Source organism: Eretmochelys imbricata, chromosome 1 (assembly GCF_965152235.1).
Source record: "Eretmochelys imbricata isolate rEreImb1 chromosome 1, rEreImb1.hap1, whole genome shotgun sequence".
Taxonomy (NCBI): Eukaryota; Metazoa; Chordata; order Testudines; family Cheloniidae; genus Eretmochelys; species Eretmochelys imbricata.
This window is the reverse complement of record NC_135572.1, coordinates 330,905,222-330,922,256: the sequence shown is the minus strand read 5'-3', so window position 1 is coordinate 330,922,256 and position 17,035 is coordinate 330,905,222. Positions and strand designations below refer to the sequence as shown.

The 17,035-nt window shown below is 43.2% G+C and overlaps 1 protein-coding gene across 1 annotated transcript in view; it reads left to right on the top strand.

Moving 5' to 3' along the window:
* Positions 1-17,035, top strand: part of ABCD2 (ATP binding cassette subfamily D member 2) — a 65,058-nt gene that overhangs the window by 20,769 nt on the left and 27,254 nt on the right. Inside the window, exon 6 of the mRNA XM_077807856.1 lies at positions 1,318-1,463. Coding sequence (XP_077663982.1) covers positions 1,318-1,463 — 146 coding nt within the window. The remainder of the gene's footprint in view (positions 1-1,317; positions 1,464-17,035) is intronic.

Below are 17,035 nucleotides of genomic sequence, written 5' to 3'. Positions count from 1 at the left end.
GTTAATGCATTTCATTTATTGAATGACTCCAAAATATGTCACGATACTGACTGTCAGTGCAGTAATTATATAGAAATAGGTGAAAGCATTGGAAAGTTGCATGAGAACTTCCACTACCTCATTTATGCATCTAATTGCTTATGTTACCTCTGTATTTGTATACTGGGTGTGTGCGAGAGACAGAGAGAGAGAGAGCATCTTTAAGGAAATAGTCAGCACCTGGCAGAATAGGGCCTTTAATTTGGCAAAACTCCCAGCTACTTTAAATGTATTTCGTTTAACACTATAAAATGATGGATTGACATTCAGGCAGAGATACCTGTATGTTTGTACACTTTACCTAGTAGATTTATAGAGAGAATTCACAAACAGTGCTAATGTGTGGGTGGGTGGGGGGAAGTATAGGGGTGTATAGGGTGAATAAACAAAGGGGTGTGTGTGTGTATAAATAAAGAGAAATGCATAAAAATGACACTATATAAGCAGAAATGGAATTTTGAGGTTTATTTTCCAAGTCATTGGGCTTTGCTCATGCAGCTTCAATTCATTCACTTAAGGTCATGCCACACATCCCTATTCACTGCTTTGCAAGTTCACCCCTTTGCAATTAATTCACCTGTATAAAAAATACCATACGCTGTTTAATGAGACTGTGATGGTGTTTAGTATAGTTATAGGAATGTTAACGCTTGTAAGGTACTGAGTGTCCTTAACTCCTTACAGTTCCCTCACATTGAAGTCAGTGCATTCAAGTACTTGAGGGGAATATTTGACTCTAAATATGATTTGTAGATTCAGTACAATGAATATTGAAATCAAGATTCATTATAGATAGTGACATATGGTATTTGGGCATGTTTTTCCCAGCTCTCTGTGACTAGGGTCTAATTTTGCTACATGTTCAAATGAACTGCAGTTAGATTTTATCCAAGACACAAAGTGCCCAAATGTTTAAAAAAGGTTTCAGTGCTAATGACTCATGCCCCTCCACAAAATAGCCTTTTGTAAGTAATAGCATAGCCATCTGGATTGTTTCCTAAATTAGAAAAAACACATCTTTGGAGCTAGTAAATACGATTTCTTCTGGTTCCTTTGCTTTTGCTCTTTGAATCCACATATTCTGTGCAAATGCAGTTTTTCAAACAGAGACTGAATAAGAGTTGTAGCCAATTTCACAATTTGTACTTCCTTAAACTAAATGCTTAGGTGGTTTCATTGTGGGGTGTGCTAGATTGTGTCATTATACACCATGGCTTCATGGTGAAAAGTGATATATTTTGAAAGGTGGTTGTTTTATCATTTTCATGACTATTTTAGGTACAGGAAGGAATGCATCTTTTAATCACTGGTCCCAATGGTTGTGGAAAGAGTTCTCTTTTCAGAATTTTAAGTGGTCTGTGGCCAGTCTATGATGGTGTTCTCTACAAACCACCTCCCCAGCACATGTTCTATATCCCACAAAGGTACGTGCTTTGCCTACATTGGAAATACTTTTTCCCCAGTTTTGTGAGATTTGGTCCATTTTCTAAACCCCTGGCATCTAAAGTTGGGTTAGAAGATGGTAACCCTCACCTCTTATTACTGGAAAGTGCAGAAGAATTGCTGCCACATTCAGTTGCAGGGGGAGAGCTCCCATTGCCAGTCACCAAAGAGTGCTGGATGACTGAAGAACACTGTGGGACAGTTTAGGCTTTGGAACATAGTTTCCTTTTCTGTCAAGCAAAACTTGAAATAGGCCAAATAGAGCTTGTTTTTAAAATACATTTGAAATAAAGTATCACATGTGGGGAACATTATTTTTCCCCAAATTTGAATTACAATTTAAAAAAACCTAAATTTTTCAATACTAAACCAAAACCAAATCCAGCATTACTTTTACATTATCGCTTTTAAATCTGTGTTCATTTTGCCAAGGAAAGTATGATGTTTTGAATGTTTCCTTTGTAATCTACAGGCCTCCCAGAATACAATACAATACAATACAATACTCCCACAATACAATCCAGTACATTCCAATATTTCTCTTTGGAGTTCTAACTTGGATGTTTTTGCAAAAGCTAAATCAAGCACTGAAAATCTTTGCTTGCCTTTTGTAGTTCACCCTCTATAATTGGGTAAAAGTAAATGTTCACAATGTGTTTCTGCTTAAAAAATACCAGTGATAAAGCAGGGTGGAAGCTGTTAAGTGACGGATAGATTTTTCTCTGCAGCTAAACAGAGCCTTCAAAACAACATAAAAAGCAAATAACACAAAGGAGTATTTTGTAACTAGATAGTGTCATTAAAGCTCAGTACTTAGTAGAAGGCAGTGAGGAGTTGAACAATACCAAGAGGAACTTCTCAGAACTTCTGGGGAACGGTTACATCACTATAGAAATCAATGGTACACTCTCACCTGGAAAGAAAGGTTTAAATGATGGGCAGTATAAAGAATGTAAGCCAGACACTTCTGGTTCTTGTTGTTATGAGAAAGGGTAACAGAAGATGTTCAGTGAAACTGAAAGGCAGCAAATTTAAAAATGATAATAGGCTACTTTTTACATGACAGTATTAACCTGTGGGACTCCCTGCCACATGATATTATTAAGGACCAAGAGTTTAGCAGGATTAAAAAAAATGGATAATGAGCACCCACCATTACAATAGTAAGGATTAAAAAAAAGCAAAAAAAATAAAAGACGTTTGGAAAGGATATAAACTGTCATGCTTCAGGGCATGTTACTCAATCTGTTACAGATGTGGCTAGGAAGAACTTTTCTTATGGGGAGTTTATTTTATAATTGCTCGCTTCAAGGGTTTCTTGCACCTTTACCCAGTGCATCTGGTTCTTGCCACTGTGGGAAACACAGTATTAGACTAGATAAGCCATTACTCTGAATAAGCATGGCAAGTCTAATGTTCTATTTAAGATTTTAAAAGCCAACTCAAGAATCAGCTTATTTAACAGAAATAGCAAAGGATAATTATCCTCCAGTGTGAATACAGTTCTGTCAGGAGCCAGGCAGAGCTGCAATAAGAAAATAGGCCATTTTGGAAAAGAAGCACCCATTGTCCAAGGCTGCTAGTAGTCTTCCTGATTGGTAACAAAGGTCCTGTGATCACAATTCTCCAGCTCCTCTTGAACCAGAGATCTGAAGCAATGACGGAAATGGCACTTGGAACTGTAGGGGACTTTTTTAGGCAAGGGGAAAACAAATTTTAAAGAAAAAGCCACGCTCCCCATTTCCTTCCTGGCTCCACCTGAAACATTTAGAAGGGTCAGGAAGGGTTACATCTTAAACTTCCCTCTGACTGTGCTAGAGATTTAGGCACTAGTGAGGCTGAAAGTCCGCTTGGAGGAGCCACTTCTGTGTTCAATGTCTCTTTTTCTGTCTTTGGAGAAGGCTTCCCACAAACTGCTCTGCAAGTGATCCTTAGCTGTGACCTGACGGGATCACCTCTAAAGGGGAGAGAGTAATTCACGCTCCTTAGCCACTGAATTCTTGCCCTCCTTGCTGAGATAGCAAACAGAAGTACCAGTTGTGGTTATGGTTTTGTGATGTGCATAGATGTCCTCTTGGAAGTAAGTTGAAGCCATCAGTTCATTTCAGATAGGCCACTAAGTAGCCATCAGATACTATCACTTTCAGTCACTACTTGCATAGCACTTGATTGTAACTGTGACAAAGAGGTGAAAGGTGAACATTTGTATGTTCCTTGCTTTTAAAGAGGTCTCTTTTTTTTTAGCGTTAATGCCTTTGCCCCTGCACTGTTCACAACATCTCTCACTACTTGCAAAGTAAAAGATTTCTTTGCTAGGAGCTTTTTGAACTCTACCATATAAACAAGCTTTTGCTAGAATTAGAATATGATAGGTGCTAGAAAGGGGCTTATGTGTCTCATCATCATCTTACTACTAGCCCTTCTCGGCCTTTCTCATTTATAATCTCCAAGCAGCATATCAAAAATCTCTGCTTTTGAGATATGCTTGCATAAATATTTTATGATGGTTAAGTCTAAGCAAGAAATGTAATGTAATATAGAAAGATACTGCATAGTCTAATGTACTTCACAAGGCATGTTGGCATTAAGGCATAAAGCATGGTGTTTTAACGTGCTGGCTACTCTATAATTATCTTTTTCTATATAGTTACAAATAAATGAACTGATGGAAGAGCCTGGTCACAAAACATAACAAAACTCTATAACAAACTGAGTTCAGTAAAAACAAGGGCAACAGAGTCCATGACTGTTGCAAAATAAGACTGTTCCTTCAGCGTACGAGTAGTTGTAGGACAAATGGGGGTGTAGCGGGGTGGTCACCTGCTCTGGTCTTAAAGGGCTTGAAATCACCCCTGGGAGAGGGCTGTGGCTGGGAGCAAGCAGTCCCATGCCCCAATCAGGGCTCAGCTCGCCCTTATAAGAGGGCAGTGGGCCAGGAGCACACAGAGTCTCCTCTAGCTGTGGAGGGAGATGAGCCTGGCTGCTGGGGAGCGTACCAGAGTAGCTGAGGTGGAGCAGGGCTGGGGGAAGGCCAAGGGAACTGGGGAGCTCCAGCCTGGAAACCCCCCAGGCTACAGGCCTAGGGTAAGGCCGGATAGGTACTGGGGCTGCAGGGGGCAGCCCAAAGGTAGGCAGAGGCAGCAGGTCCAAGCTCCCCCTTGCCTGTGACGATAGGCTTATACACTGCAGTCCGCCCCAGTGTGTGGGGACTCAATGGTAACTGGCAGTAGCCAAAGACTGAGGTGAGGTGGGGATAGTGGGTGGGGGTTTCCCAGGGAGGGGAGACCCAGAGACTGGGGAGGTACTGCCAGGGGGCAGCATGCTGGGTAAAAGGGGCACCGGGGTCCGGGAGGGACACAGGGGTCAGCAACAAGCAGGACACCGGCCTGCAGAGGGTGCTCCGGAGGCTGGAAGAGCTAATTCCTTGAGAGACCAGCAGGAGGCACCGCAGGGGTGAGTCTCGCACCGTGACAGGGGGCCTTTGGGCACTGTTGCCTATTCTCCCATCTTCAAAAATCATGAGAGCCAGGACCAGGTTGACTGTAGTATGTTGCTTGTGAAAAATAGACTACTCCTTGCATACACACTACAAAATAGATTCTCAAGCTTAACACACAAGTAGCTCAAATGATAGTCTATATATAATAATAAGGTTAAGCATTCAAAATTTAGGATATGCCCAATTAAGGCTGCCCTTAGTATCCTTATGGGAGTGTGCTGGGGTGTCTCTTGCCCCAGAAGGAGGGAATTTTCACATCAATGAGACTATTGTCTTTCCTGGCTACCAGGTCCATTTCAGAGCTCTCAGTTGACCAAGTCCCATCTTAGTTCAGGTGGCCCCATTAAGGTCTTCTACTTCAGAATGGGATGAAAGTGAGAGATGGAGTTGAGGAAACTCCTTCTAAAGTCTGAATAGAAAGCTTCTCTGTTTTATTGGTTGAAGGATTTAAAGTCCCCTTTTTGAGGAAAGGGAAAGTCCAGCTCTCTGGGATATTAATTCCTTAAAACTGAGAAGCTTTGGCCCTCAGCCAACAAGTAGCTTGTATTTGTAAAAAGGACTGTGGGATTAAAACTTTTGAAGGTTGGTGGGTAAAAATTCCCCCTCTCCTCTCCATCAAGTTATTTTACCACATTTATTGTCAAATCTTTTCAAGATCTCAGAGCAGCGTCCATATGAACCTGACAGGATATACTTTACTCTTCTGAGAGCCCTGGAATGAACATGGCCAGTAGAATGGTGTTACTTCCTAGGTGGGATGCTAGGCAAGTATTCAGGGGACTCTGACTATAGCTAAGGGTGGAATAATTTAATAGTCTTTGCTGGGGTTGAAGGCTGTTGAACCTTCCTTTTTTGTAGTGTGTATTTGTATTCCTACATGAATTGTATATTGTGTTTTAAATATTTAGCTTGTTCCTGACTATAAGAGGCAGAGAATAACCCTGGCAGATTCTAAATTGTGCTAGAACTGTGCAATTGAAGCAAATCGCTACTTGTCTTGGGAAATCTAGCCTGAGGGAACCAGTTTACTTATTAGCCTGTTACAATTTGCTGCATGGTCAGAGTGACCTTTTTATTTGTTTGTTTAAATAATTCAAAAATAGCAGACTTGATAACACACTGTCCACCTGCCTGATTTCCTGAAGAGGATCTGTTGGAGAGGCGATGTCAGGTTTTCCATAAAACTCCTTTGAGTCAGACACATGACTATGTATCAATCTTAGATGATTTAAGGAGGCTGTAGGCCACTAAAGAGGGTCTGCATGACTATGGCTCGCTTATTTAGATCACCATTTTCATTTGCTCACATAAGAAAAATGCATTGCATAGCAGAATGCCCTCAAGCAGCTGTATGCTGGTGGTGCAGTGAGTTTGGCGGATGAAACATGGGGTGGCTTATCAGATTACAGCTCTCCCATAAATTACAATATGTTAAAGAAGCGCAAGAGTATACTTGGAATCTCTTTTATATCTCCATTTCAATATGGGCTTGTAATAATCCTCTCAGTGGGCAGGTCTTGCAGTCCCAGTCCTCTTTTAACCAGGGATGCAGTGAGTTGGTCAGTGGTAGGGGAGCCTTGGTCAGAGTTCCACCAGATTCTGACCCAGGGCCCTAGGAGGATCAACAGTGTCTGGTCCCCAAAAGTGCTCTCCAACTTACCCTCCCTGGGTTACTTCCTACCATCTGCTATTCTCCCCCAGCTTCCAGTCCAATATAAGGTGAACAGAAAAAGTAGAAGCCACCAAATCATCAGCCCCAATCAGGCTCAACATACAGTCCCTCAGGGACGCTTCTCTGACACCTTTGTCAGGAGCCTTCAGGGCAGGTCTCTCCCCTGCCCGACCTCCTACTTCTGGGCTGGGTTGGTCCCTTTTCAACCCCTTTTCCAGTTGGAACAGGCTCTGAGGGCTGGAGGGTTGGGGGCTACCTGGGCCCAGTACGATCCTTGAACAGCTTCCAGCCCGAAGTAGGGTTTGCATATCCCATCACAGGGTCCTATTGAGCCCTCAATAAATGGGCACAATTCCTGTTGAAACCAATGGGAGCCACACTTGCTTGCTTAGGGCTGAATGTGGTTCTCTGTCAGCTTTTTTTTTTTTTTTTTTTTTTGGGGGGCACAGACCAATATAGTCAGTGCTCTCACAGGTGACACCATCAGCTGTGCATCAGACTGTTGAGTAAGAAATAAAAAAAGAATCTCTGCTGATATTAGGCAGGCAAAAGATGAACCACCACAAAAACACCAAAATAAAGAGGGGCTGAATGGAATGATTACTATTTCATCGCTAAAACAACAAGGAGTCCTTGTAGCACCTTAGAGACTAACAAATTTATACCTGCCACTGTGTTTTCCACTGCATGCATCTGATGAAGTGGGTTCTAGACCACAAAAGCTTATGCCCAAATAAATTTGTTAGTCTCTAAGGTGCCACAAGGACTCCTTGTTGTTTTTGTTGATAGACTAACACGGCTACCACTCTGAAACCTGTTTCATCACTGATTTTGTATGTAATGTCCAGTCCCAAAAATGCATGGACAGTCAGCTGGCTTGGTTGAATTCAGAGCTGAACACATAAGTACACATTATAAAAAGGTCAATTTATCTCCTTTTATATTACCAAGTTTCTGCTGCTGTGGAAACACTTCTCAGTAGCTTTACTTAGTGATTTCTAGATTTTAAAACAGTGCATCACCTGAGACTCCCTGGTTTCTATCTCCTAGATTGCTTAATATTAATTAGGCTGTTGTCAATGTCTCTCTTTGCCAAGTTCTCTGTCTCCCAAATCACTATGAGATTTCCATTAATTTTTTTCCAAATACAGTGCTAAATCTTGCAGCGCTTAGTCCTTAATTGAGCAAAAATTGTCACTAATGCTAATCAGACAGTCTTCACCCGCATGGGCCCATAGACAGAGCAGTTCAAGTGCTCCATGAAGCACAGGGTCTGCAACAGTCCTCGTGCTTCAATAGGGAAGGGAAGGAAAGGCTCCTTTCACTTCCTCTTTTTCCTCTGCTAAGGCCAGGGTCACTCTAGGACTAATTGTGTCTTGTTTTCAAGGGTATATCAAAGTTAGTCTATTTATTCCTTTTACATTCCCTTTTCATTGAATGTAAATGGTCAAGAGGGTAGTGAAGCAAAAGATGATTGCATTTAACATTTAAGGGACATGGAAAATCTTGTTTAAAAAAATCCAGAAACACTTTTAAAAACTAAAAAAACAAAAAAGCTGCACAGGACAACATGAGAATTAACTCTACATATATGAAAATGGAACTCGTCCTTGACTTGAAAGAATTAAGGAAACAATCTCACTCCTTCCATACTAAAACAGCATTGGGTGTGTGTATACAACATGCGGCAGCAAACCTCCCAGCCTAGGTTGACAGACTTGGGTGTGCAGGGCTTGTGGTAGCTTTTTAAATATAGCTGTGTAGCCAGCTCTTTGAAGTTGCGACTCAGGCTGGGGATTGGGCTCTGAAGCCCACCCCCATCCCTAGGCTTCAGAGCCTGAGCTCCAGCCCAAGCCACAACATCTACACAGCTACTTTTAGTATGGGAGCACAAGCCCCATGAGCCTGAGGCTGTTGTCCCAGGCTGGGAGGCTCACTGGCGCAGGCTGTGTAAGCATACCAATTGTGCCTCAGGGTAACCTGACTTGCCCAGTCTGCCCTCCCCCAGTTCTCTCTTGGTCTTGGGAGAATATTCTGGCTCTGGCTCTTTGTTGAACTAATGAACTCTAGAATTCCATTCCTATTTTGATGAACCTAGTGCTCACTCTTCTTCTCCTCACTTTCTATCCAAAACCTCCAAACAATTTCCAAACCTCTTCAGCTGTAAAGAAACACAGCTTCCTTCAGACCATCTTGTTTCTGACTTCTTTCTCTCTCACCCAGACCAACATCCCAGTGGGTTACCTTGACAATGCCACAGGGTCATTCATTAGAACATTTCCGGCCTGTAAATTTTCATGTCAGCATAAATGTTCTTAGGGTTACTGATGTTCATTATTCACCATACTCTGCTTCTAGTAACAGGCTCTCATTGATTTTGGGCAATTTATCATTCAGTCCATGCTGATCAGTCAGACCTTCTATTCCAGTTTTTCACAATCTTCCTAGTTTAGCACATTCCTAAAACATCCAGCATTAGCTCCTTTAGCTTTCTTACAGATTGTAGCGAGGCAGAGTGGCATCCCTCTGAGCTAGAGTGAGGGACCACTACGCTCCCCCTAGTGGGCGGAGCTAAACCTGCCCCACCCCCTCACCAGAACTCCCAGGGTGGGACAGGAAGTATAAAAGGAGTTCCCTAGAGTTCAGTTGGGGCTGGAACACCAGAGGGAGCAGACTGCTCTTTCAGGGAGCTGGGATCTCAACCGGATCTTGGACTAGGCCCTGAGTGGAGTTGTGCCCTGCAGTCTGAGGAGACAGGTGAGTACCCCGAGGAGCTGCCAGGACTGCCATCAGACGAATGCCCCGAAGAGCTGTGGGAACTGCAGGTGGCAGAGTACCCTGATAAAACAGAGGACCTTTGGACTACAGAGCCCTACACTCAGACTGCGGTAGGAAGTAGCCCAGGGGAACCAGAGTCTGGTCCAATTCAGCTGCTGGAGTGTGAGTTAGTGTGTTGCAGTTGAACTCCCTGCTGATGCCAGTGGTGGAAAACTCCACCACTGTTAGGGCCCTGGGCTGAGACCCGGTGGAGTCGGGTGGATCTGGGTCCTTCCCTATCCCTACTCCCCACCCCTGGGGTGGTAGCCTCCTCACCTTTAGGCCCAGAGGCCTGAGTTTGTTGGCCTGCTAGAGTAAGGACATTTGGTGCCCTGTCCTGCCTGAGGGCCTGGACTTATAGATTCCTTTGCTGCTGTGCCCTGACTGCAGGCCAGAGCCCTAGGCAGTTTGTGCTCTGCCCTGCCATGAGGGCCAGAGCTTCCCTTGTAGACTGTTGATTACTGTCAGCCCCAGCCAGAAGGTGCTGGGCTATACACTGTGGCTCTGCCCCGTCTAGGGTTGCCAGGTGTCTGGTTTTCAACTGGAACGCCCGGTTGAAAAGGGACCCTGGTGGCTCTGGTCAGCAATGCCGACCAGGCCATTAAATATCCGGTCGGTGGTGGAGTGGGTGCTCGGGACTAAGGCAGGCTCCCTACCTGCCCTGGCTCCACGCCACTCCTGGAAGCGGCTCTCAGGTCCCTGTGGCCCCTAGGCGCTGGCGCGGCCAGGGACTGGGAGGCTCTGCGTGCTGCCCTTGTCCCGAGTACTGGCTCTGCAATTCCCATTGGCCGGGAACCGCAACCAATGGGAGTTGCAGGGGCGGTACCTGCGGGTGCGAAGGCACCGTGCATCGCGCAGGGCCACCTGGCCGTGTCTCTGCCTAGAGGCCACAGGGACCTGACCGTCGTTTCCCCAGAGCTGCAGTAAGCGTTGCTGGGACCCCGCAGCCCCCTTCACCCCAACTCCCTGGCCCAGCCCAGAGCCCCCTCCTGCACCTCAAAACCCTCATACTGAGCCCCATACCAGAGCCTGCACCCCCAGCCCAGAGCCCATACCCCCTCCCGCACTCAAGTCCCCTGCCCCAGCCCAGTGAAAGTGAGTGAGGGTAGAGAAGAGTGAGCAACAGAGGGAGGGGGGATGGAGCAGGTTGGGGGGCATCAGAGAAGGGGCAGGGCATGGGTGGGGCTTCAGAGAAGGGCAGGCAGGGGTGTTCAGTTTTGTATGATTAGAATGTTGGCAACCCTAGCCCCGTGCAGAGGGCCAGAGTTTCCCCTACAAAGCGTGACTTGCAGTCTGCCTGTAGTGAGACGGAGTGGCCTCCCTCCCCACTCAAGAGCGAGGGACCACTACACAAACCACCTCTCAGAACCACATTCTTAGAATCATAGAATATCAGGGTTGGAAGGGACCTCAGGAGGTCATCTAGTCCAACCCCCTGCTCAAAGCAGGACCGATCCCCAATTAAATCATCCCAGCCAGGGCTTTGTCAAGCCTGACCTTAAAAACTTCTAAGGAAGGAGATTCCACCACCTCCCTAGGTAACGCATTCCAGTGTTTCACCACCCTCCTAGTGAAAAAGTTTTTCTAATATCCAACCTAAACCTCCCGCACTGCAACTTGAGACCATTACATCTCACTCTGTCATCTGCTACCACTGAGAACAGTCTAGATCCATCCTCTTTGGAACCCCCCCTTCAGGTAGTTGAAAGCAGCTATCAAATCCCCCCTCATTCTTCTCTTCCGCAGACTAAACAATCCCCGTTCCCTCAGCCTCTCCTCATAAGTCATGTGTTCCAGTCCCCTAATGATTTCTGTTGCCCTCCGCTAGACGTTTTTCAATTTTTCCACATCCTTCTTATAGCATGAGGTCCAAAGCTGGACACAGTACTCCAGATGAGGCCTCACCAATGTCGAATAGAGCCACTGCGGTAAAAACTCTCTTCTAGCCCCAAAAACACCCGAGGAAACAAGAGGAGACTTCTCTTCCCTGCCCCGCCCCCTCACACCTTTCTGCCCCCACCAATGGGGAAAAAATCCCAAAGCGGAGGGGAATTTGGGGAAGGGGAGAGGTAAGGTCCTGGATGTTGGAGGAAGACATGTTAAGAACAAAGTTAGCAATGCTGGAGGGTGGCACTAATGTGGGTGGCACTAACCTTAGGTGCTACCACAATACAGAATATTAAAACAGCTGAGGCAGAGAGGTTAACTGACCAAAAATTACAGATTTAGCACTCAGAAATCCCTTTTCTGTGGAAGTATAAACTGTATAAGTCCACTGAATGCATCCGATGAAGTGAGCTGTAGCTCACGAAAGCTTATGCTCAAATAAATTTGATAGTCTCTAAGGTGCCACGAGTCCTCCTTTTCTTTTTTATAAGTATTATCATTTAAAAATGGATACATTATTTAACATTGTGACACAAGGACTTCTTCAGTGCCAAGCATCAGATGGCAAGGAGTATATAGAGATACAAGGATTCCTTGGGTTCACCAAAACAATGTCACATAAGGTCGCTAATGAAAGCCTATGTCACACTGATCAGCGTAATCATTGTGAGATGTTTTTATAGAAAATATGTGACGAATTATATACCTATATATAGAGAGAGAGCGCATTTTACTCAGATTGTAAATGGTCGTTCATTGTGAATGATACAATACTCAATCTGCACACGACCAACCAGAGCGAGATAAGCATTTGTCCCCCACACCCAGCCAGGAGCACGTAGACTACCCTTTGGTGACCTCTCTTAATCAGTTAGGCTCAGATTTTCACATCCCGTGCTACGTCTCCTATCCAGCGTAGTTTCCAGTGTAAATCAGGCCTTTTTTATATGAGAAATGTGTTTCTTCATTACTACATATATCCCCTCTTTCACTGTGCACAGTCTTCTGGTATTATATAGAAACTTTACATGACCACTTTCATATCCATCGGCATCAGAGTCCACTTCCATAATTCTCCCTTCCTCCAGTACCTCTCTAACAAGATGGTGATAATCAGAAATTTGATCTGTGTTCTAATGTTAAGCCTTTTCCTTCAACACCAGGCTTGTAAATCTTTAAAATGGAAACAACCAAAGATTCACCGATAGTATTGTCCACATTACTTATCTTTCATCTTTCATCAGATTTACATACCTATATTTTGCTGTTGTCTTATAGCTCAGGAGTTTAGCACATTTTGCCCATTCTGTTCCATAGAGCCCTCTTGAAACTTTTATGTCCTTTCTTCCTGCTTTTCTGTTTCTGCTGATTTATCTTGATTTCCATGACAAGCCTTTGTTCCCTGGTGTTTCTCCTTTTGTGTTCTAAAATTCTCCTTGGCTACTAAATAAAATTGCATCAACTACCGAGATACTGAAGGGTTTAGGACAGAAGAAAGAGTAACCCAGATGTCTGAAGTGATTTTTCCTCAAATAGCTCCAAATTTCACCTCCTGGATGAGACTCAGCAAGGACAATTTCAGACTTAAAAGAACTTTTTCAGAAAGTTAAAAGCATGGAATTATAATGCAAGACCCAGTGTTACCTTGCGTATACAGGTAGTCAGTAAGTGTAAAATATGGCTATTTTACAGACAATTCTTAATTATCTAAACAATCATTTCAGTCCATCTTCTCTATATTTTGACAGATATTGGATTATCTGCTTTTCTTTGTGTGGCAATGCATCAGAGTATTACAAAATGTCATGATGAGGTAACAACTTTAAGAAGACAGTTGTAAAGTGGGCAACTGTGTGGGTTATCTACCTCTTTATTTTAGATAAGTCAAATCTTGTTTCGCTCTTTCATTAGCGTATGGACATGTAAAATGTCAGGTTTTTTTATAGCATGTATTATGTTGACACAAACTGTCTCATTTCAGGTCCACTATTTTATATACTGTAGTTCTTGCAAACAATTGTAAAGTGCATCTGACTCACTCGTGTTTAATATTCTAAAGCATCTGTCACCTAATCTTGACATCTTCTGCTAAATCTGTGACTCATTTTGTGGGTAGAGAGAGTTAACTGGTTCATTGGCTTTGACTATTCCATGTAGCGTTCTCTTCTGAATTCCAGCACCATGTTAACATCATCCATTGTCCCATCTGCTTGTGAATAGTGATGTCCCACCACACCTATTTTATTTTCCCAGCTTTTCGCCATTATTTCAGGTCACTTCATACACAAAACTAAGTCCTTTGAACATAGTTTTCATCAGTGACATTGTTTATCAGGCTGATTTTCATTGTGTTCATAGTACTCTCTATAAGAATATCTGTCCTTAAATGCCATCATCCATCATAGAGATGTGAAAACCAAAGGAATGTAATTGATCAGCTGATATAAACTAGCATCCTTATTTGAGCAGCCATCATTAGTGTATATTGAAAAAGAAATAGGTGAATTTCTAAAGCCAAGGAGGAAGTAGTCTGATTTGAAACTAATGGTGGCCTTGTTGTTAAATGTTATTGAAATAGCCTTTGTGTGAAATATGCCTTTTCAAACTAGGTTTAGTTTAGATAATTGGCTATTAGTTTATTTGAATGTTGCTTTGGGGGAAAAAAGTTTCTGAAGCAAATACACTAAGGTCAGACAGGGCTTCTGCTGACCTATAAAAAATGAGAAATTTTGTTCATCAGGTCTGTTGCTATGTCCATCGACTAGGACACAGCCTTCACAATGTCATCTGAAACATGATTCTGAGGAGTTCTCAAATGACACTGTTCAGGCCAGGTTATGCTTCATCTGAATTAGTAGAGGACACCTTCTAAGTTGAGATGCTTTTCTCTACCCCATCCTCCTGAAAGAAAGGTCCATCTTATCTTATCTAGATCAGAAGAGACCTTGTCTTTATTGTATGTGTTAAGGGCTTTGCCTGTCTGAGTCAGTGGAAGATCTGTCCAGTTCTATCAAGGATTCACTTAGAACTGTGAACTTCAAAGGATTTTAATTTGGACATGGTTTCTGAACACGGATGATCAGCAGGTAACTTGCAAAATGAGTAAGATTTATCTGGGCTCATTTCCAGAAGTGAAAATTGGCTTTCTGGATTAGCTGTTATTTCCTCTCAAGCTGTCTAAAGTGCCTTGACTACCACCCAGACACTGAGTCTACTAATTAGTGTAGGACTTACAAGCACTTTATTTTGTATAGGCAAAGAGCTATGGAAATCACAGATTGTAAACCACACTCAGTATGCTGCACTGGGGTTTATATTTTAAAGTTCTTTGCATAAATCAAAGGTCCCCTTTTGGGGAGATATGAATTGGAGTAAGATAAGATTCAGTCAAATGAGGAAAAATGTCTAGTTTTATGTTGATAACTTTCATGTGATTAATGGATTTAGAGGATTGCTTATAGACTTGCAGAATATGAGCTGATCGATCCTCACCTGCAGTAAAGTTAACCCTGCTTCATACCCTGGAGACTCTCGTGAGCTGAAACAAGTAATCATTCTGTGTTGCATGATGAGAACAAATCTTCTAGGATAGAATCACCAAACCTTATTTTAGAGAGACAGAGTGGGTGAGGTAATATCTTTTATTGGACCAACTTCTGTTGGTGAGCAGGATAAGCTGAAGAGTTTTGTGTAAGCTTGAAAGCTTCTTTCTCTCACCAACAGAAGTTGGTCCAATAAAAGGTATTACCTCACCCACCTTGTGTCTCTAATATCCTGGGAGCTGCGTAAATCAGAGTGACTGTTTGTGTCACATAGTGAGCAGCAGAGGCCCTTGAGTTGGAGCATCCCTGTTTAAAATGGGAGGGCATGGCTCACATGACACTGATCCATGAAGGGTCCTTAACTTTGGAATTTGCTCCTCCGTACCCCTTATATTTGTTCACCTTCATGATCTACGACTAGGCACATCTATTTTCCTGCACTGTTAGGGAGAGAGGAGAGGCATGGAAAGACTGCTTGCTTCAGAAAAGTGGGATATTTTTTTCATTTGTCTGCTTGATTAATGTGACTTGTCATGTAAAGCTGGGGTAATTTCAGGCTGCATTTCCTGTCTTTATTTTATATGGATATGGTGTGTTTTAGGTTAAAGAACCTAGAGGTTGACCTGGGTGCTTTTGTGGTATACATTTACATAAACATACATGAACAGGCCAAATGGAAAAATAGTTTTGGTGAATTGTTAACAAAAAGTTCTTTATGCTTTTTCATGATAGCTAGTTTTAATGTAAGTGATCTTGGTGATGGTGAATTGGTAGTTAAAGAATGTATCTAAAACTGTGGGTCATGACCCTGTTTTAAAGGTGTTGCCAGGGCTGGCATAAACTTGCTAGGGCCCGGGTCTGAAGCCGAAGCCTGAGCCTCAGTGCCCGGGGCCGAAGCCGAAGTCTGAGGTTTCAGCCCTGGGCAGCAGGGCTCAGGTTATGCCTCCTGCCTGGAGCTGGTGCCCTTGGCTTTGTCTTTGGCCCCTCCACTCAGGGCAGCAGGACTTGGGTGGGCTCAGGCTTCAGTTCCCCCTCCTGGTGTCATGTAATAATTGTTGTTGTTGTCAGAAGGGGGTCATGGTGCAATGAAGCTTGAGAACCCCTAATTGATAGCGGCAAGTCAGTAATAATTAAGGCATGCATTTACAATCCTGGTTACTATTTCTTCCCAGGTTCTTTTCTACTGAAATGTGCTTGCACTTTCTATAAGAGAGCACAGAATCATTATTGTGATTTTTCTGCCTTTGATAGAAGATTCTAATTATATGCGCCAAGAGTGAAAATATCTTTTGTGCTCTATACTTCGTACCCTGTAAACTGTTAGTGGGTGTAAGCTAATTACATTCAGCTTTGGTAATTGAGCTACCTGAAATATTTAGAAGATGTTCTTGGATAGCTTTTGTACGTGTGGAGAGGAAAGTTTAGTGTCGGATATTTTAAGCACAGATCAATTATTTATAACTTCAGAAGGGTTGTAGAAACTTTAGCTGGCCCTTAAACCCTTCAACGAGATATAGTAGAATCAAATATATTATGAACCAAGCCTACTGTTCTCTAAATAACACTCCATTTAACTAATCTTCATTTCCACTATCTTACTTTCTTTTTAAATAGCGCCATGTTTTTCTATGCAAGGATTGGTGTCTGCAGTGGAACATAATTAATGTTCTTTCAAGACTCTCTAACTTTATAAAAGCTTAGTTTGTGTTGTGCTGCTGTGATTGTTCTTTGTTCACCTTATTAGTCCCAGCAGAGAGTTGAATAGGAACAGACATCACCTTACGTTAGAGCTGTAGGCTGGGATTTTCTAATGTTCTCTGGCCCAGATTCACAAAGGGATTTAGATGCTGTAATGCTTAGTGCTACAATGCTTAACTTTAGGCACCTATAAAATCACAGGAACAACATTGTGTTGCACAAAGTCTGAGTTAGGGAGCCTGGGCTCCCTGTACAATGAATGGGGAGAGATAGGCACCGTAGAATGCAATCCACAAAAGAGAGCACTCTGGTGGGGAGCTGCCTAAGCTAGCCAATGGGAGATACTGATGTCAGAGGTGTGTGCTAAACCCTGCCCCTCTCTGCTTAGTGATTCACAAGTGGCAACCACAAAACAGCTGGAGGAGGAGGTGATGCACA